Consider the following 20,989-nt stretch of genomic DNA (forward strand, 5'->3'; position numbering starts at 1 on the left):
GTGTGTCATTCTTCGACTCCACTTCATGCAAGAGAGCCAAACAACTAGCAGCATCCACATCCTCGGGATGATGTAGAACAACAGCAATACGAATCTCTGGACATAACCCTACATAGTGTACTACAAACAAACCTCATGTGTGTTGGGATCGGCTAACAAAATTTGGTAGCACGGAACCTCAAATTCGACTTAAGAATAAGATTTGTCTCGCGTAATTTTTGTGTATATCCTTGCCCAACCTAGCCTAAATTGTTCCCAAAAAAACCTAGCCTAAACTGCCTCGCACAACTTTTCCTTGTTTAGGAATCGTTTGTGTTTCTCAACTATCTTCAGCTAGAGTGCAGCATTGCCCACAAAATTCAGAGAGGCAAAACTTGACAATCTCAAAATATAACTCACAATTGTGAATCCAGACCTAGTAATCCTCCCCATCAAACTTAGGAAAGTCCATCTTCAGAGTACTACCGAAGTGTGAACGATGTGCATGATTGTGGGAGCGACACTCATCATATTGAGACTCATGATCGAACGGGTTAGGCTCATGATTGGACATATCGTTGGTCGGAGGCAGATCTAGGGATCTGGGATCCTTCGGAACTTGCCCCCTTGGTAGGTGGTGCCCGCCATGCCCATGGGGCCGATCCGCGTCGTCCAAACGGACCTCGATGGTTGGAGGAGACGCCCTGGTGCCAGCCGGGTCAGTGGGTCGAGGTGTGGGAGCCTCTAGTGCCACGAGGCATGTTGCCGCATCCTCCGCGTGGAGTTGTAGCCGCGAAGCCGAGGTGGTAAAGGTATTAATCACAGTACCCATCATCACCTCCTCTGTGTGCGCTCGCGGCGACGTCGGCACCGGAATGCGGTGCGGGTCAAGGTGCTAGCCGTGGGAGAGGTTAACGTCCGGCCACGACAGCTGCTGGCGGTAATGCCAGTGCTAGTGTGCGCGGTGCACCGGGATGTAGGGCGTGTTTGGATGGTGTCCACGGTGAGCTAAGCCTAGCCTGGAGCCTGCCTAAAAAGTGCCTGCTGCTTGTTTGGTTGATACCCTGGAAAAGCATATGCTAGCCTGGCCTGGTGACCTTGAAAACATAGTTAGCCTGGAGTGTGCCCAGGCACGCTGCTTAGCCTCGGCCAGGCGCTGAAAGAAGGACGCCTGGCAGCTGCCTGGTAGTACTAATCAATGCTTGTTTTGATGTTTCCTGTGCTTCTGGACATATAACAATACTAGTATACATTATTAATTCTCAGGCAAGGCAACAACCAAACACCCATACTCTACGGCAGCCTGACCAGGCACGAAAACAAAAAAAATCCAGGCTAAAGCCAGGTTGCATCCTGTTCCAGGCACAAAGCTCAGGAAACGAACCAAACAGACCCGTAAAGCGGGTCCCGTGGCCGTCGACCCCTGGCCGCACGCGGCTCCATCTCGGAGGCTTCTGGCGGCGGCGAAAGTGGCGCGCGGCACGAACTGGCGCCGGCATCGAGCTTGCCCTTGCCCTTGCCGAAGAAGCCCATGGCGAGCTGGCGCCGGCGTCGAGCTTGCCCTTGCCGAAGAAACCAATGGCGAGCTAGGGTTTTGCTATCTCTGGCGAGGGAGCGAGCGTGACCACATGTTGATGAGGAGGAGAAGTGGATGAGATTGGCCCCCTGCACGCTTACATTAAAAAGGACAAGGACCTGGATGCTTCTACACGCTTTAATGCGGACCCAAGTTAGGTGGCCGCATTAACTACGACCGTGGCCCACATTAACTACGACCACGGGTGATCGTTGGACGACCGACATATAGGGCTGCAGCGGACACCGAGTGAACGCGTTGGACACAAACCCGGAAATGCGTCGGGCACTGAATGCACGCGTTTGGCCGGTGTTTTCGTCCATCCGCACACGCGCTGACCATTTGAGTAGTTGAGCACGGGAAAACAAAAGTCCCATCTCAAAAGCATTGGGAGTTGGTCCAATTCGAGGCTCTGGTATACCTATTCAGTCTTGAGACCTTATTTTACTGACAACCCATCCCACAGGCATGAGGAAGCTAGCAAACAAGTAATAATACAGAATAATTGTACATCTACCAAATTATGTGCCAAGTCATATTAGCGGTGAACACGCACTGTTGAACGCCACACTAGCAAAAGAAGAATCATAAGGGGGGTTCAAGCAACTTCATTTGCTACATGTAACATTCCAAACACAAACCATCTTTCCCTGGGGAATTCCCATACACAATTAGGTAAGTCTCTTAGATTTACAGGCAGACAGAATGTCAGTCCAAGTAAGAATACCATATGTAATGTACACCACGCCTCCTAAACCGAATCCATCCTTGTCTACCAAACTGACAGCGCCAGAGACAGCTTGTGACCAAGAACCCCCACAACATGCTTTTGCTGTACAAAATTGCCATATAAATCAGCAAGCTGTCGCCTCAGAGCCGCTGTCCCTGGCACGAACCGCCAATAGACATGCTTGCATTTCTTTTCTTTTCTTTGGGGCTCCAGCATTCTGCTATCGAATGCCAAATGTCAACACAGCCATCTCCAGGGAATTACAACAAAATTTATCTAACCTGGCTCAATTGCTAATTTGTTATCTCATGAAGCAGTTGAGCCAGCCGAAAGTGGTCCGTCTCTGAGCTGCTGTAGACAAAGTTGGAGTTGCTTTTGTATCATCTCAGCAACCATTCGCAGCCTTCCTTGGCCAGGTTCTGCAACAGCAGGGGTCCCATTCACAGTCTCCACTGCCCTCGCCACCTTCTGCTTACATCTCTCCCAATCTTCAGACTGCAGCCAGCAAGCTCTCCCACCATGGCTCCCATTTATTGCAAGGAACGATATATGGCTGTTGTCTCCAAAAGAATACCTCAGTCTCACGGATACACAATACGGAAGCCAGGCAGCTCCACCAGCTACGTTCATGTGAGGAATGAGCGCATGGTCAAGTACAAACGTGAGAGCAAACTCTACTGAACTGTGGGCTCTATCATGATGAATATTGCTCTTAGCTAAAGAGCTTTCTGTTCTATCATCTGAAGCTGATCCCGAGTGATTTTCCAAACAAAGCTCAATGCGAGCCCTCTGAGCAGTTGCAATGTCACCATGAGCCTGGGAAAACCCTTTCTTCCAAGTAATCAGCTTCAAAATTTCTCTCAGCACCGATATAGGTAATGTAAGCAAAGTGATAAAAGAAGCAACTCTTGAAGCATCATATGGTTCAGAGGCAACACGCCTGCTGAAATAATCGCATATCTCGTTGATCTCGGCAGATGTCAGCTCCTCCTGAGCATTGTTCTGAGCTTGCTGTTGCTGTTGCTGGTGGTGAAACCGCTTAACACTCAGAACTTGTAGAAGCAGTTGAACCCGATGGACACTGACTGCAAATACATAACCTCTACAAGAAGACGACGGAAAATAATGTATCAGAAATATAAATTGTCAAACTTCAAACTGAAAAGAAAGCAAAGAAAGAAGCATTTTCAGTAAATGATCAGTTTCCTTTGTAATTCTGGCCTATTCTTGAAGAATTATGGGTTGATGCAGAAAATAAATAATACATCAGTACAATACCTATATTCAGTAAATATATAAAGTATTTGGACGTAAACAAAAATAGCATATTAGCAATTTAATGCATGGTGGGAAATTAAGAAGGATGATGCATGTAATGTAATGTAATATTTTAAGATCCTGCATAAACAGAATATAGCTAGGAAAGGGCACTATTATCCAATGATAATAAGGGAAAACTCGATATGTTAGATTGCACATAGAAATTTCCCATTACTAATATTCCATATGGAAGAGCGAACAACAATGATTTACGAAATGAGAATCTGATAATAGACTTCAGTTTCTCAACGAAACAATACATTAGTTTATTTTATTATTTATTTTTATTATCATCATCGCCATAATAATAATCTTACCCCACATAGAACCGCAGTGCAGGCTGCTCTTGATCCAAATTCAAAAGAGCCCCTTCGTTGTCCTTCAAAATTGACCCCAATATCTCTTTCAGAAGTTCAGGCAACTGTGCAAACAACCATAGAACTCCAAGGTACTTAAGAATCCCTCTTAACACCTTCTTGAGAGCTGCCAACGGAACCCAACCACCACCGTAGCCACCATCATCCCCAAGCCCAATGAAGGCTGTGTTTAGTTCTCCTTTCATATGAACAGGAAGGCCAGTTCCAGGTGTTAGTCGCACAGAGGCTCCACCAATCCCTGAAGCAAGACCTGAAGAAGACAACATGGCATTTCCTGCTCGACTCAAACTAGCTGCTACATGGTTGGCAACACTAGAAGTTGGCCTGGACATAGCAACACCCGGGGTGGCATTTAAACGGTTTGCAACAGGAGCAGATTGTGGAGCTCCAGCACTAGTATTTAAGTGTGGACCAGGCTGTGTAGCATTCATGAAAGCAGGTTCAAGAGCATTTAGACCTTGAGCAACATGCTCCATTATGAAAGGTCTAAATTGCGGACATGGCAATGACCCGCCAACTGAAGGCCCACCCTTAGGAGGGGTTGCGGGCTGTAGCCAAACCTGATCCCCGGCGAAGCAACGCATGTCAACAGAAAACTTCTTGCGATATATAATGCGTATCCAGTATGGGCCCCGAAGCACGACGGAAACATCAAAAGGCAGCAATGAACTAGGAACGAGTCCAGGCCCACCCCGTCCAGCAGCGGAGAGCATGGCAGCAGTATGAAGAGTATGACCACCCAAATGTGCCGTAGCATTTGATGGGGCAGATGCATGATGCATAGTTGTTGCAGATGAACCATTTGCTAGTGGCCCCTGGGAGGGGACATTATTAGTTTGCTTTGGCATTGAGCTGTACCCAGTCGAAACTGTTACAGGCATCCGAGCAGGACGAATTGCACCCCCAAGAGCAAGTAAAGGTCCTGCTGTTAGCCGAATACAATCCAAGAAGGATGCAACCTCACCACCATTCACGAAATCCTCCAAAAACTGCATTTAATCAACATGATAACAAGATCAATTAAAGAAACAGAATGGCCGATGCCAAGAGGTCAACTGGAACAGCTCATTTGACAGTACAGAAAGAATATGTCGAATAAATAAATTAAGTACTGCTATCCTTGAAACTTTCATAATAAGTTACACCTGCACAATTGTCAAAAGACAAAGAAAGATGAAATGTAGAAGAAATTATTTTCAACAGGAAATTGAACTGAAAAGGAGAATGCACACAATTCATAGAGAATTGAGTTGTCAGCCTGTGAAATACGACATGCAATTTAGTCCGACAGAAAAAATTTATGTTGTTGTGTTCTGATTCATTAGGAACTAAGAGGCTAAACAACGCACTACAAGAAACATGTAGAAATGTAGGCACTAGGAAGTGGGAACTTGGTTTTGTTTTCAAGATGGCCGCCGGAAATTATTCTGCCATTTTTTCTTGATACATACGTAATTATATTATTATTATTGCTACCACTACTACTACTTATAAACATATGAGTTACAAAAATATTAGTACTCCTATAAACTTTAACATGTTAAAAGATTTATACATCATTTACTTGTATTCATCTCATGTACTCCCTCCGTTTCTAAATATAAGCCCTTTTAGATATTCCAATATGAACTACATACGGATGTGTATAGACGTATTTTAGAGTGTAGATTCACTCATTTTGCTTTGTATGTAGTACATATTGAAATCTATAAAAAGGCTTATATTTAGGAACCGAGGGAGTATGTTGTTTCTAACATAGCGTAAGGATGAGTTAAAAAGCACTAGTTATAAACTTTGACATGTTGAAAGATTCATATCATTTGCTTGTACTCATCTCAGGTATGCTCTTTCGAAACATAGAGTAAGCATGAACGGACCTTTGTGTGTGGCCAAAGCTGGTCAGGAGAAACATGCATTGTGCAACCTTCCTTAGCAGTTTCCCATTCGACAACAAAGTGAACCATTGGCATATGGCCATAGCTGAACCAAAAGCTCATTAGGCCAACAGCTTCAATCCTGAATGGCTTTCCCATCTGTTCAGATAGCCTGTCAGCATCACTATGGCCTTTATTAACAGACTGTGATTTCATCCCCACAGATATATGGTTGTCATCTAGCTTATCATCAAGTTTTACACCGATCAATCTCCTCATTCCACGAGCAAATACACGTGCATTGGCAAGCCGTTGTAAATCTGATACAAGCCTCTTAACACTATCTGCCTCAACAGTGCTATAAGTTAAAACAACACCATCCGCGTCAAAAGAGATGTGTGAATCCATCTCAGATGTGTTAGCTATGCGTACACCAACACCCCACGGTGTTGAGGTGCTTCCTCCATTGAGCTCCCAAAGTTCCTTGAAATGTGGATCATTTATCCTAACGTCCCATGACATGCTTCCAGCCTTCCCAAGGCGTAAGCATATGTGTTTCCAAGAATCATCTTGAGCAAACGGTAACCTGAACCAAATATTTGAGGATGGTGATCGCATGCCCACTTCTTCGACATATGGAATGGCACTAGAATACATCTGGGCAGTTAGTTGAGCATGCTTGATGCATAGCGAACAGTGCCTTATTACATGTAGTAGCACTGAAGCATACACAGTTGCTGGAACACAATTATTTCTTTCGGCAAGAATATTATTTCCATGGGTGAGGCTGGTTCCTGATTGTGAACTAGAAGAGTATGTCTGCAAAGGAAGGGAACTCTGTGCCGATTCTGATATTCTTCTTCGCTTACTTGGCTCACCGGATTTCAGTCCTTGCAGTGAAGGGAGATCTAGCAGGAAATCTGAAAGAGAGCGCTTTCTAGGTGCACAATCAGATCCTACGGTGATGGCCTTCCCTAATCCTGTCAATTGCACAAGTAAGATAAACACATTTGTAATGGTAATGCAACCTTATCTAATTTAACAGACAAAAGTTTCGTAAATACAGGAACTGAGCCTAGAACAGCTGGTGGGAAGTGTGGGTACTGGGTAGTACTCCCTCCTTAAAGAAATATAAGAGTATTTAGATCACTACTCTTATATTTCTTTACAGAGGGAGTACTAGTCATAGTTAAAAAAGGCACGCCTAGGCTCTAGGCCATAGCAAAACGCCTAGCGCTTAATTGCGCATAAGCGTACGCTTTGGTCAGAAAAGTGCAAGGCAGTGGCAAAAGGCCGTGAAGCTTATCCAGGAGATGTTTTTTATTTGCATTCACGCCTTTTAGAAAGAGCCGCTAAATTAAATTATCTTTTAGCGAAGGAAGAACGCCTAGCGCTTTTTTAACCATGGTACTAGACTACTAGTACACCCCCATCACCCAGGTTTCAGTCCTCTTCAACTCAAATTTGGGTGCTTATTTCCCCTATTGAGTAACCTAGTTCCTCCTAGGTGATCTAGCAAAAAAAAAAAACCTTTGCATAAATACCTTCAATGGCAGGTGAAGATCGAACCAAATGAGCAGGCAACGTGCTTGAAGGGGCGAGTTGAAATGGTTTATTTCCATCTGCAATACCATGCTCACTTGGAGAGCTCAATGAACTCAGGTCATGATTAGGTTTAGAGTTTGACAACTTGATAGCAGATGAATTTCTTACAGGATTAGAGGACGAAAAGGCGTTTGTACTCTGTAAATGGCTCAAACTAGTTGGGAAATAGCTGTTCACACCGACACCAGGACGAACTATTGAGGTATTATTAGCTTGGGCATGAGACAAGGCCCCATCCTGCATCTGTGAAATAGTTCTGGTGCTTACGCCTTGAGGGCCAAGTGAAAGAGAGCGCACAGGAGAAGCAGAAGGCAAACTAGAACCATGTTCACATTCGAAGGTCTCATCAACAATAGATGAAAACGATGGTGAACAAGCAGGCAGCAGCGGAAGAGGATCAACACTATTCTGAATGAGAAGTTGATTGTCCATCATGTCATCACAGTTCTCTATACTTTGTAGGGAATGCAGTTTGGCATCAAAAGGATTTGAATTCTTCTCATGTTTTATTTTTTCCATCTGCCCAACATCAATCTTGTTTACCCTCATGGCTTCTTTGGCATCTATATTTGCATTAAACTTATTGCTTGCATCAGACTGTGTTTCAAGCAAATGAAAAACAGGCCTGAAATCCTTATCAAGTTGCATCAACAGATAATAGGCATTTGCGCACTGCGGAAATCCCATAACCATCAGATCTGAACCATGTAATATGGCCTCTGGAATCTTTAGAGTACCCTGAGACTGCTCATAAACCTGGAATAAAAACAACAGAATTTGATCACTTAATATCTGGAGCAAAGAAATATTCACGCACTTATACAGGTCATGTATAAGAGAATGGCAATTGTATTAATACAGCCGAGACACTTATCAGCAGAACACACAGCAGCTGTATAAGGATGTAAATAGTGATCTCAAACAAGTTACATGCCCTGGAGGTTATTTGCCATTAATACAGTTATCCTTGATTCAAAATCCCAGACAAACGATGCTGCTTCGGCAAACCTGATCATGGGAGTCCATGGGCCCAGCTTAAAGAAGGCCCCCCCCCCCCCCCCCCCCCCACCCAAAAAAAATAAAAGAGTATATGGTAAATATAAATAATGTTCTGTTTGGCTTTGGCCTAGCCTGCTGATAGTTCAAGGCTACGATGTCTAATACAAAACCACACGAATTGTTCTCGGCCTCAAACATTTCTAATACAAAATCACACGAGTTGCTGAACAGAAAACAGCTGGTGGGAGGAGCTGGATAGATTGAAAGGTGGGCGCTTAGGCACCATCGCAGGAAGATGTGGCAAGGGCTGGAGAACCCTGGCCGCATGTGTCAGTACAAGAGGGCAACGAGAAGTAAATAATACTTCTATTTTCTTCAGGAAATGGGCAACGCCAAACTCCCTAGACCTTGCTAATATGCTACTACTCTTTCCTTCCAGATGCTGCCAGACTGGAGTCCACTTTCTTGCTGCTTACTGACTGAGCATGGTATCCCGAGTCTACAACATTAACAGCACAGCAAAGATAAACTACCCCCCTTCTGGTTTGTAAGGCCTGTGCGTATCTCTAGATCGTCAATTTGATCAACTTAATATGGGTTATATATCACAAAAAGTACACCATTAGAAACTCATTCGACTACAAATTTTATGATAATACTTTTTGTGGCATATAACTTGTATTACATTGATCAAATTAGCGACCTTAAAATACACGCAGGCCTTAAAACTGGAAGGGAGGTGGTATATTGTAGTAATTATGTACACACATTTATCATTTAGTGCACATTACACACATGTTTTTCTATATAACATAAGAGATAAAACTAATCCTGCGAGAGGGAATGGGGAGAAGTGGAAATCTGTGGGACCAGAGGAATATGCTTGAACCAGAAAACATCAAATGTACCCAATTGATATTCCATACAAAGTCGTTTCTTTTGTGAACTCTATACGAATACATAATTATAGAATGTACCCCAGCCCCACATATGATACATACTCCCTCCGTTCCAGAATATAAGGTGTATCGATTTTCATGCAAGTTTGTGTATGTTTGACCAAGATTATAGAATAAAATATTGACATTTACAATACAAATAAATAAAATATGAAAATACTTTTCATGATGGGTCTAATGATACAAATTTGGTACTGTAGATATTGGTATTTTTTTCTATTAACTTGGTCAAACATGCGCACATGTTTGACTTTCGAAAAAACTAATACACCTTATTATTTTGGAATGGAGGGAGTATTATTTAAGTATTTTCATGACAAATCAACTTATGATTCTGATATTTTCACATGGCCCAATCTAGTTATTTCTAGTAATATATAATATAGTTGGTTAAAGTGGCAAAAGTGCAACTGCACGCATCCCACAGTAATGTTCTCTTAGATATAGAGGGATTATAATACTGCACCTGCTAATAAAATTCAGAAATAAAGACATCACGATATTATTAGGACAGTTGACAACCTTGAGGCCAAAAAAACTTCCAGTAGATACAAGCAGATGGAGGATGCTCCTAGTCCTTAAGTTTGAGAAAACCTCAGTCGCTGTGTTACTGCCTTTGTTTAGAGCTTCTTCCCAATCCAGCAGAGCGGAAGGAGGTAAGATATTCTTTGGTGATTGTAGGATGAAACGACCACTCCTATTGAAGAGAGAAATGAGTTGCAGTACTATGAAACTGAAAAAGACCAGACTGGAATACATCACAAGGCATAAGCATAAATATCTAGCCGTCATCTGATCATGCCTCAAGCTAAGACAGTATGGCTATAATAGATTCCGGCACTGAAGGGCGATATCCATCAAAAAATTCTCAGAAGCAGTAGCTTTTGATTCTTGAGTGAAGCATAGCACAATACTTACTTGAGCAACAATTTCGTAGCACTTGTCTATGTGTGGGGAAGTGAACACATGGATCTAGGGAAACAAGTGAAAAACGAACAATAATCAAGCCATCACCGACCAGTTTAACTTTCTAGGATCAGTCCTACCACTAAGAAAAACGCTGTGGTTGCAGGGCGATCAGCAGTAGAAATGCAATCAATGCTATAACCGTCCAAAACTTGATTAGACTGTCTACCATGATACATCAAACATATGCATGGATCGGTACGAGTCGGAAGATTGAGGACAGGCACTGGCACTTGCTTGGTACTAAGGGTTTTTTTTGTTACTGTTGTTGCTGAATGAAAATGATGCCTGCCCCCTTTTGTAAAATGGAGCCAGTCCTACAGCCTATTCTAACAAAAGGAAACTAACCCTGTCTTACTCTACAGCAAGTAAACACAACTAATGCTGATCTTAATAAAATTATCGTGTGCCTGGCTTGATAGTTTTTGTGTGCCTCGTGGTGGATGCCCACAACCGTGACAGATGAACAATGTGATCTCAGCAATATTGTAGGTATAACAGTGTGAACCTACAAGCTAAAAAATGAGGCAAACAAAGAACCTAATGGGTTGTGGAACTACAAGTGAAAAGATAATTTTCTAAGCAAGAGGGGGTGAAGTTGAACACTAGTCACTAGGTCTATATCCAATAAGTTAATTCATAACAACACAGGTAGTGCTGACAAACCTGATATTTACTCCAAGACCAATATATGCTTGACCATATGCTCGCACCTGAAGCACTTCATTTCCACAAAAATCTGCAAAGCTCGCTTTCTCTGTCTTCTGCACTTATCAGCATATTAGGCACTATAAATGTCAGCAAAGAACCAATACATTCTTATAGTAAGTAAAGCTTTGGAAATACACATAATATTGTTTAATAATGGGACTGTACTACCTGAGCTTAGGGAAGCTCTATTTTTCACAAATGGTACAAGGAAACCCGGGTGTGGTCTTAAATGAGCATGGGCCAGGTCGTCACCCCCATGGTGGCGCGCCATATCTTGATCTGGATATGGTTATAAGTGAGCAAGGATCAGGTCGTCGCATCCTTAATGGCGTGCTACATTGACGCCTGGGTGTAGTGAAAAGTGAGCAAGGGTTTTTGCATTTGACTCGACGAGTGCAAAGAGTAAGGAAGCTAGCCGAGCCAAGTAGAATCAGCTGGAACATAGGGTCCCTGACGGGTAAGTTATAGGAGTTAGTTGATAAGATGAGGAGAGGTGTTGATATCCTATTCCAGGAAACCAAATGGAAGGGACAGAAGGCTAAGGAGGTAGAGGATACCAGCTTCAAGTTGTGGTACACGGGGCAACTGCAAACAAAAATGGAGTGGGCATCTTGATCTACAAGAGCCTCAAGTATGGAGTGATAGACGTCAAGAGCCTCAAGTATGGAGTGATAGACGTCAAGAGGCAAGGGGGGTGGATTATCCTAGTCAAGCTGGTCGCTGGGGACTTACTTAATATTATCAACACGTATGCCCCGCAAGTAGGCCACAATGAGAGTACCAAGAGGGAGTTCTGGGAAGGCCTGGAGGACTTGGTTAGGAGTGTACCTATTGGGGAGAAGCTCTTCATAGGAGATCTCAATGGCCACGTGGGTACATCTAACACAGGTTTTGAAGGGGTAACATGGGGGCTTTGGTTATAGCAGCAGAAATCAAGGAGAGAATGTCTTGATCTTTGCTTTAGCCTACAACATGATCGTAGCTAACACCCTCTTTAAAAAGAGAGAATTCCATCTAGTGACTTTTAGTAGTGGTCAACACTCTAGCCAGATTGATTTCGTCCTCTCAAGAAGATAAGACAGGCATGCTTGCCTAGATTGTAAGGTGATACTTGGAGAGAGTGTTGTCCCTCAACATAAGCTTGTGATGGCTGACTTCAGCTTCCGGATACGTGTCCATTGTGATAATCACATCACGAGAACAAAGTGGTGGAAGCTCAAGGGGGAGGCACCTTAGGCTTTCAAGGAGAGGGTTATTAGGGAGGGCTCTTGGGAGGAAGGAGGTGATGCAAACAATATGTGGATGCAGATGGCGATTTACGTACGGAAGGTGGCTTTAGAGCAGTTTGGGGTGACCAGGGGAAGTAGAAGAGAAGCTACAGATACTTGGGGCCAGTTCTTTTAGGGCTTATAGCTGGCTGTGGAAATTAGCTGCTCCCTCCCCATCTTATTCTATAATCCCAATCTAACTTTTTATTTTAGAAGTCTATTAATTAAGTGTTAACTAGTAGGCTTCTAAAATAAAATTTTAGGTTGGGCTTCTAGAATAAGCTGGGGAGGGGGCAGCTTGAGCTTATTTCCACAGCCAGCCATAAGCCTCAAATGAATTGGCCCTTAGTGGTGGAACGATAATTTTCAGAAGGCTATTAATGAGAAGAACGATTATTTCAGACGCCTACACCTGGATAATTTCAGACGCCTTCGCCTGGATTATTTCAGACGCCTACACCTGGATAATTTCAGACGCCTACACCTGGATTATTTCAGAAGGCTATTAATGAGAAGAACGATTATTTCAGACGCCTACACCTGGATAGGAGTGCAAACAACATTGAGAAGTACAAAGTGGCAAAGAAGACTGCAAAGCGAGCTACGAGTGAAGCGAGGGGTCGGCGTATGAGAACCTCTACCAGCGTTTAAACACGAGGGAAGGCGAAAGAGACATCTATAAGATGGCCAAGATTCGAGAGAGGAAGACAAGGGATGTCAACCAAGACAAATGCATGAAGGATGGAGCAGATTGACGTCCGATGAAGGGCGAGGAGATCAAGAATAGATAGCGAGAGTACTTCAAAAAACTGTTCGATGGAGAGAATAAGGGCTCTGCCGTTGAGATGGATGACTCCTTTGATGACACCAACGAACATTTTGTCTGAAGAATCTAAGAGTCGGAGGTCAGGGAGACATTAAAAAGGATGAAAGGAGGCAAGGCCAAGGGCCTTGATTGTATCCCCATTCAGGTGTGGAGATGCCTTGGAGATATAGCGATAGTATGGCTAACTAAGCATTTTAACCTCATTTTTCGTCCAGACAAGATGCCCAAAGAATGGAGGCGGTGTATATATTAGTATCAGTCTTCAAGAATAAGTGGGATGTCCAAGGTTGTACTAATTACCATGGAATTAAGCTGATGAGCCATACAGTGAAGCTATGGGATAGAGTCATTGAGCACTGATCAAGAAGAATGGCAAGCGTGACCAAAAGTCAGTTTGGTTTCATGCCCGGGAGGTCGACCCTGGAAGCTATTTTCTTGGTAGTTGGTACGACAACTTACAGAGAGATACGGGGAGCAAAAAGACCTGCATATGGTGTTCATTGGCTTGGAGAAGGCCTATGATAAGATACCATGGAATGTCACGTGGTGGGCCTTGGAGAAACATAAAGTCGCAACAAAGAATATTACCCTCATCAAGGACATGTATGATATGATAATGTTGTGACAAGTATTCGAACAAGTGATGGCGACGATGATGACTTTCCAATTAAAATAAGCCTGTACCAAGGATCAACTTTGAGCCCTTTTTGCATTGGTGATGGATGAGGTCACAAGGGATATACAAGGAGATATCCACTGGTGTATGCTCTTTGCGGACGATGTGGTGCTAGTCAAACCATAGTAGGACGGGGGTTAATAGAATGTTAGAGTTGTGGAGACAGACTTTAGAATCAAAAAGTTTTAGGCTTGGTCGACTAAAACTGAGTATGTGAGGTGTGGTTTCAATACTACTAGGCACGCGGAGGTTAGTTTTGATGGGTAGGTGGTGCCTCAGACGGGCACCTGGTATTTAGGATCAATGCTGCAGAAGGATGGTGATATTCATGAAGATGTGGGCCATCGAATCAAAGCCGGATGGATGAAGTAGCGCCAAGCTTCTGGCGTCATCTGTGACAAGAGACTGACACAAAAGCTAAAAGGCAGGCTCTATAGGACTATGATTCGACCTGCAATGTTATATGGCGCAGAATGTTGGACAACTAAAAGGCGACATGTCCAATAGTTAGGTGTAGCAGAGATGTTAGGATCAGATCTGAAATGATGATATACATGATAAAGTTGGGGTAGCACCAATTGAAGAGAAGTTTGTCCAACATTGTCTGAGATGGTTTGGGCATATACAACGCAGACCTCCAGAAGTGCCGGTGCATAGCCAAAGGATAATGTCTGCTGATAATGAGTTGACCAAACTTAACATGGGAGGAGTCCATAAAGAGAGACCTGAAGGACTGGAATATCACCAATGAACTAGCCATGGACAGAGGTGTGTGGAAATTAGCTATCCACGTGCCAGAACCATGACTAGGTTTCGAGATCTTATGGGTTTCAGCTCAACCTAGCCCAACTTGTTTGCTTGAAACACTTTGTTGTTGTTGTTGGTGGTGGTGGTGGTGGTGGTGGTGGTGGTGGTGGTGTGGTATTAACATAATAACATTCAGTATAGTATCATGTGTCACAGAAAACACAAAGGTACATAAACATAATGGTTTATATCATTACCTTATGTGGTGCCTTTGCTACGCCAATGTCCCGCTTCAGGATAACATCTTTGGGTGACTGAGAAATTTGCACATTTTTGCACAATTGTCTCTGAATGTCAAGAAGACGTGTGTGCCTATTGCAAGCAATTGCTTTTAAAATGAGTTTCTCAACATCAATGCAGGACAGATCAAGAGAAAGATTAGCTTCTTTATCTGTCAAAGGATCAAGTATAAATGAACTATGCTGGCATTTTATCTGCATGTCTTGCCCTGCCTCAATTTTGATAAATGGGGATAAATCAGATTCTGCTGGGCCACTGTTTTTTCCATCCAACCAGTAATTCAATTTCAACACAGGTAACCTAAAACCACTTGAATCAAATTCCCCATCTTGACCAAGCTGCATTACAGCAGCATTTCCAGTTTGACCTGCTGTGCTGTCTGAGATACGTTCAGAACTTATTGCTTCCTTCCACCTTCCGTGTCGAAGAACATTAGCCTGCCTAATGATAGTGTCCATAGCAAGTGAAATGCTAAACTCGTGAAGTATAGCATACAGCACAGAAAAGGGATTCTCAGAAACTGCCATTCTTCTTTCTATATCATCACCAAGAGCAAATCTCCTAATTTCTCCCAGCTTAATAGGGCCATTCTTCTCACCAACAAGCAACTCCATGTGCAGTATCCTCCATAAATCTAGGTTACCACGGTAACCTAACGTAAGAAGAACTTTAAATTCTCCATCCACACGAAAAACAGCTATCCCATCAGTTACTGAAATGCTAGATACTTCTTTGGGTCTTGGAGTCACAAGTACTTTGTAGCGCACACTGGTGTCCAACTTCTGCAAAGCATGTTTTTCTTCATCTGGAGAAAGTTTATTTTGGCTCCCTATATCTTCTATACATCTTGGTAACCTCTGATAACTGCCTGTAAGCATAACCTCTAAAGCAGAAGGAACATCAAATGTAGGAGCTCTTGCTTGCTGCAACCCCTCATGCATGAAGAACAGTGAGTCGGCTGTTTGGGTGAAGCATGTTTCATGGCTAGAAAGGGTTGATCCAAGTTGCTGACAGTACTGAACCAACGGAACCTGCATAGATTACAAGTAACCATCTCAAATACAAAAATTAGAAGTAAAGAAGAAAAGAAGTGCAACACAAAGTTTCCAAGACAACGATTTCATGGTCTAGTACCAACCAATAGGTAGAACAATGAAAACCCCACTTTAGTTTAGGATGATACTGATAAAAGATTGCAGAGATTTCAGGATGGGATGTATGGGCTGTTCAATCAAACTTAATGATTTCATGTTCGAAGTCAATTGTGCAAGGGCACAACAAAAACAGAAGTTTGTTGTGAATAGTACTACATGAGCTTTTATTTTGAATATTCAGTTTTAATCTATTGTCTGTAAGTAATTTCTATTTCTCCCTCTCGTAGCGAAGAATGAATTTGAGCTTGACTACATGGATATTCTAAACTAGGGGCTAGAGTTAATATGTGTGCCAGAAGTTACATCTTGATTTGGTAAATGGACTTGCTCCTATTTGAACTTGAACCCAACGAAAAGAACCAACAAACCTATTTTCGCAGAATAGACTGAGGTTGCTGGACGAATAAAGCAAGAAGAAATAGCCGACCAAATGAAGTGCCAATTTGCCCCAACTATGGTAGCAATGTGAGGATACCAACGAAACAGCCCCTAAATTCAGAAGTTTATACCTATTTAATTGACCGCATTTCACTACACTACCGTGGCAATGACGGTACTGTCTAGGGCAAGCAGAAAACGGCCTAATCTCAATCAACACCGACCTGCTGACACCACTTGGCGAGCACATGGAGGCGGAGCATGCGCTGGCGGGTGCGGGCGATGAATTTGAGGAGGTCAATCTTCTTCTCGGAGTCCGACCGCTGCCGCCCGCCATATGCGCCCTTCCAGTCGGACTCGGCCTGCGACTTCTCCACGAGCTCCCGCAGCGCCAGGTACGACTCCTCCGCCGCCCGCCGCACCACGGACCCCAGCTCCACCGTCTGCTGCCCCAGCTCCCCCGCCATCGACGCGGCTAGGGTTTCCGCCTCAGCTTAAGCTCCCACGACAACGGTTTTGGGAGGAAATCGAGGCCACCGCTGCGGGACGGCGACGAGGAGGGGGGGGGCGCTTCGGGGTAGGTGGCCGGGCAATACCGCCGGCGACGAGTCGGCGGCGGCGGCCCGCGTGGGGTGGGATCGGAGCTCTTCGCTTCAGCGCTGGGTCGGGCCCGAACAGAGCGTGCGACCCCGCCTAGTCGACAAGATCACGATGGGCCAGCGAGGCTGCGCGTATATAGTGGCCGTCGATCGAGGTACTGACGGTTAGATGAAGACAACGCTCAGGACGGAAACCGTCATATGACGCCGCACAGAACGCGTAGACAGCATTGCCACGGGGATACTTAGCATACGGAGGATCTCATATTAGGTGAGATTATTTTTTTTGAAAATAGAATACAAAATATGTTCGAACATTCATAAAGAATTGTAGACACACAGCAATGTTTGATGTACAATACAATCTTAAAAAATTTCAGCTCCTAATTCGACCTATACTAATAGAACAGAAAAGGCAAAATCAGATGTGAATAGCATCAAAATACTATTCACCCAAATCTGTCACTATTCACATTCAAATTTCTCTTTTTTGCATCTCCAATTGTACATTGAGTTTTGAGCTGATCTTTTTTGGAGTTGTAGACACACCGCATGGATATGTTGTCAAATAGTTTCAGAATTTTTCGAAAGTCTAAATATGAATTTTTGTGCTTGGTCTCGTGATCTTTAATGCGAGATCTTGTACCAGTCTCCCCCGCATTGCTACCACACACATTGTTGTGGAAATTTATAGCAACGAAATTATTGAATGTAAAATTAAAATACATATGTCCTTCTCTTTTTCTTCTCCTACTTAGGAAAAACTTAATGTTTTGTCGTTTGTTTTATCTTTCATCCAACTATCCTGTTCCCACAGCTAAAAAAGAAACTATCCTCTTCCCACGCCAACAAAATACTCAACCCACCACACATCCGGGTTTTCTTTTACCTCGTCTAGTTTTCCTCGAATCAAATCGATAAGACAAATGATGCATATCAATCGCATGGGTAATCAACATTCTGTTTGGTAAGCCAATAAATCATGGCAATGTATTTACAACAGTTCGGAATTTTACATGCTTCCAAAAATAACTTAACTTCCTGGTATTTCTCATGAACCGGTCACGATGATTTAGTTCCCTATTTTGCAGCTAAAGTGCATTTTTACATTCACACAAGAAAGCAAATCTTCCTAAACTAAAGTTCGACATGGGAACATCATACCTTGGTAGCCTCCATGCCACGTGTTGCCGTCAGTGTTAGCTCATCGTCGATGCGGCCGCCGCACTGCACTGCCTCACACCTCGACCTGGAACTCTCCATTTAGTCGCTTGCCACCAACCCTACCATGGCGCAGAGGCCCGCGGTCATGCAAGACGGTGCGGGTGCCTAAGCATCACTTCGGTGACTGTCACAAGTCGTTGCGGTCCTCGTGTTGCTCTGTAGTAGATCAAGTTCCACGCGCATGGTCGCCGGCAAGCCAATAGACCTCGGCGCCGCCTCTGTCTGGTTTGATCCGAAAAAATTGAGGAAAATAGTTGCTAGGGTTTCCATTGGGATGGTTTTGTTCCTCCGCGATAGATCTGGACCGTCCCTTGGATGGGTAATCTTTGCGGAATGCGGATCGCGGGAGGTCCCAAATTGGGCTCAAATCGACAATGGGCTATGTCCCGGGTTATTTTAGCCATGTAGAAAATTGTCATTATCATTAATGGGATTTTTCGCTACAGGGTCAAAAAATTAATAAGCTTCAATATGTCAATTTATGTTTTAGGCATTTTTTTATTCCAACGCACTTTTTGTCGTTTAAGATTTTATAATAATGTAAATGCATGCTTAATAATTTTAAATAGTAACTCCTCTGATCATGAATATGATTATTATTTGTGAGTAGTTACTTTTGTTCTTGAGGTCACGGGAGAAATCATGTTGCAAGTAATCATATGAATTTGATATGTGTTCGATATTTTGATAGTATGTATGTTGTGATTCTCTTAGTGGTGTCATGTGAACATCGACTACACGACACTTCACCATATTTGGGCCTAAGGGAATGCATTGTGGAGTAGCAATTAGATGATGGGTTGCGAGAGTGACAGAAGCTTAAACCCCAGTTTATGCGCTATCCCATAAGGGACCGATTGGATCCAAAAGTTTAATGCTATGGTTAGAATTTATTCTTAATACTTTTCTCGTAGTTGCGGATGCTTGCGGGAGGGTTAATCATAAGTAGGAGGTTTGTTTAAGTAAGAAAAGCACCTAAGCACCGGTCCATCCACATATCAAATTATCAAAGTAGCGAACACGAATTAAACCAACATGATGAAAGTGACTAGATGAAATTCCCGTGTACCCTCAAGAACATTTTACTTATCATAAGAGACCGTTTTGGCCTGTCCTTCGCCTCAAAAGGATTAGGCTACCTTGCTGCACTTTTGTTACTACTATCGTTACTTGCTCGTTACAAATTATCTTGCTATCAAACTACTCTGCTACTTACAATTTCAGCACTTGCAGACATTACCTTACTAAAAAGTATTTGTCATTTCCTTCTGCTCCTCGTTGGGTTCGACACTCTTACTTATCGAAAAGAGCTACAATTGATCCCCTATACTTGTGGGTCATCAAGGCTATTTTCTGGCGCCGTTGCCGGGGAGTGAAGCGCCTTTTGTAAGTGGAATTTGGTAAGGAAACATTTATATAGTGTGTTCAAATTTATTGTCACTTGTTACTATGGAAAACAATTCTTTGAGGGGTTTGTTCGGGGTATCTTCACCTCGACCGGAACCATAATTAGCTACCCCTCAACCTACTGCACCTACTGAAAATATTGAATATGAAATTCCTTCAGGTATGATAGAACAACTGCTAGCTAATCCTTATGCAGGAGATAGAACCGAACATCCTGATATGCACTTGATATATGTGGAACAAATATGTGGATTGTTTAAGCTTGCAGGTTTACCCAGAGATGAAGTTATGAAAAAGGTTTTCCCTTTATATTTGAAGGGAAAAGCATTGGCATGGTATAAGCTATGCGATGATATTGGATCATAGAATTGGAATCTTTTGAAATTGGAGTTCCATCAAAAAATTTATCCTATGCATCTAGTTCATCGTGATCGGAATTATATATATAATTTTTGGCCTCGTGAAGGAGAAAGTATCGCTCTAGCTTGGGGGAGGCTTAAGTCAATGTTATATTGATGCCCCAATCATGAGCTCGCAAGAGAAATTATTATCCAGAATTTTTATGCTCGGCTTTCTCGTAATGATCAAACCATGCTTGATACTTCTTGTGCTGGTTCTTTTATGAAGAAGACTATTGAATTCCGGTGGGATCTTTTGGAAAGAATTAAACGCAACTCTGAAGATTGGGAACTCGACGAAGGTAAAGAATCGGGTATTAAACTTAAGTATGATTGTGTTGAATCTTTTATGGATACCGATGCTTTTCAAAAGCTTAGCACTAAATATTGATTTGACTCTAAGATAGTAGCCTCCTTTTGTGAATCATTTCCTACTCATGTTGAACTCCCTAAAGAGAAGTGGTTTAAATATCACCCACCTATTAAAGAAGAAATTAAAGAACCGGTACCAGTTAAAGAAGAAACTATACATTATAATGTTGATCCAGTTGTTCCTTCTGCTTATATTGAGAAACCACCTTTCCCTGTTAGGATTAAGGAACATGCTAAAATTTCAACTGTGGTTAACAAAAGCTATATTAGAACACATAAACTTGATGAACAAATTAAAGTAGAACCTAGCATTGCTATGGTTAAAGATCTCTTGGAAGAAGATAGATGGGCATGTTATTTACTTCTGTGAAGAAGCTGCTAGAATTGCCAAACCTGATAAAAAGGATAAACATAGACCTGTTGTTGGCATGCCTGTCATCTCAGTTAAAATAGAAGATCACTGTTATCATGGTTTATGTGACATAGGTGCTAGTGTGAGTGCTATTCCTTATTCCTTATATCAAGAAATTATGAATGACATAGC

At 42.9% G+C, this 20,989-nt stretch overlaps 1 protein-coding gene across 1 annotated transcript; it reads right to left on the reverse strand.

The window, feature by feature from the left end:
* Positions 1–2,134: 2,134 nt before the first annotated feature.
* LOC123121008 (mediator of RNA polymerase II transcription subunit 14) lies at positions 2,135–17,139 on the reverse strand. The gene is made up of 8 exons (XM_044540959.1): positions 16,670–17,139; positions 14,871–15,944; positions 11,052–11,149; positions 9,942–10,116; positions 7,401–8,217; positions 5,860–6,836; positions 3,923–4,971; positions 2,135–3,387 (listed from the first exon to the last, which is right to left on the reverse strand). Exons 1-8 carry the CDS (start codon positions 16,910–16,912, stop codon positions 2,592–2,594), a joined length of 5,229 nt encoding a protein of 1,742 aa, XP_044396894.1. The 5' UTR covers positions 16,913–17,139; the 3' UTR covers positions 2,135–2,591.
* Between the last annotated feature and the right edge of the window lie 3,850 nt (positions 17,140–20,989).

The sequence above is a fragment of the Triticum aestivum genome, chromosome 5D, assembly GCF_018294505.1.
Source record: "Triticum aestivum cultivar Chinese Spring chromosome 5D, IWGSC CS RefSeq v2.1, whole genome shotgun sequence".
Lineage (NCBI taxonomy): Eukaryota > Viridiplantae > Streptophyta > Magnoliopsida > Poales > Poaceae > Triticum > Triticum aestivum.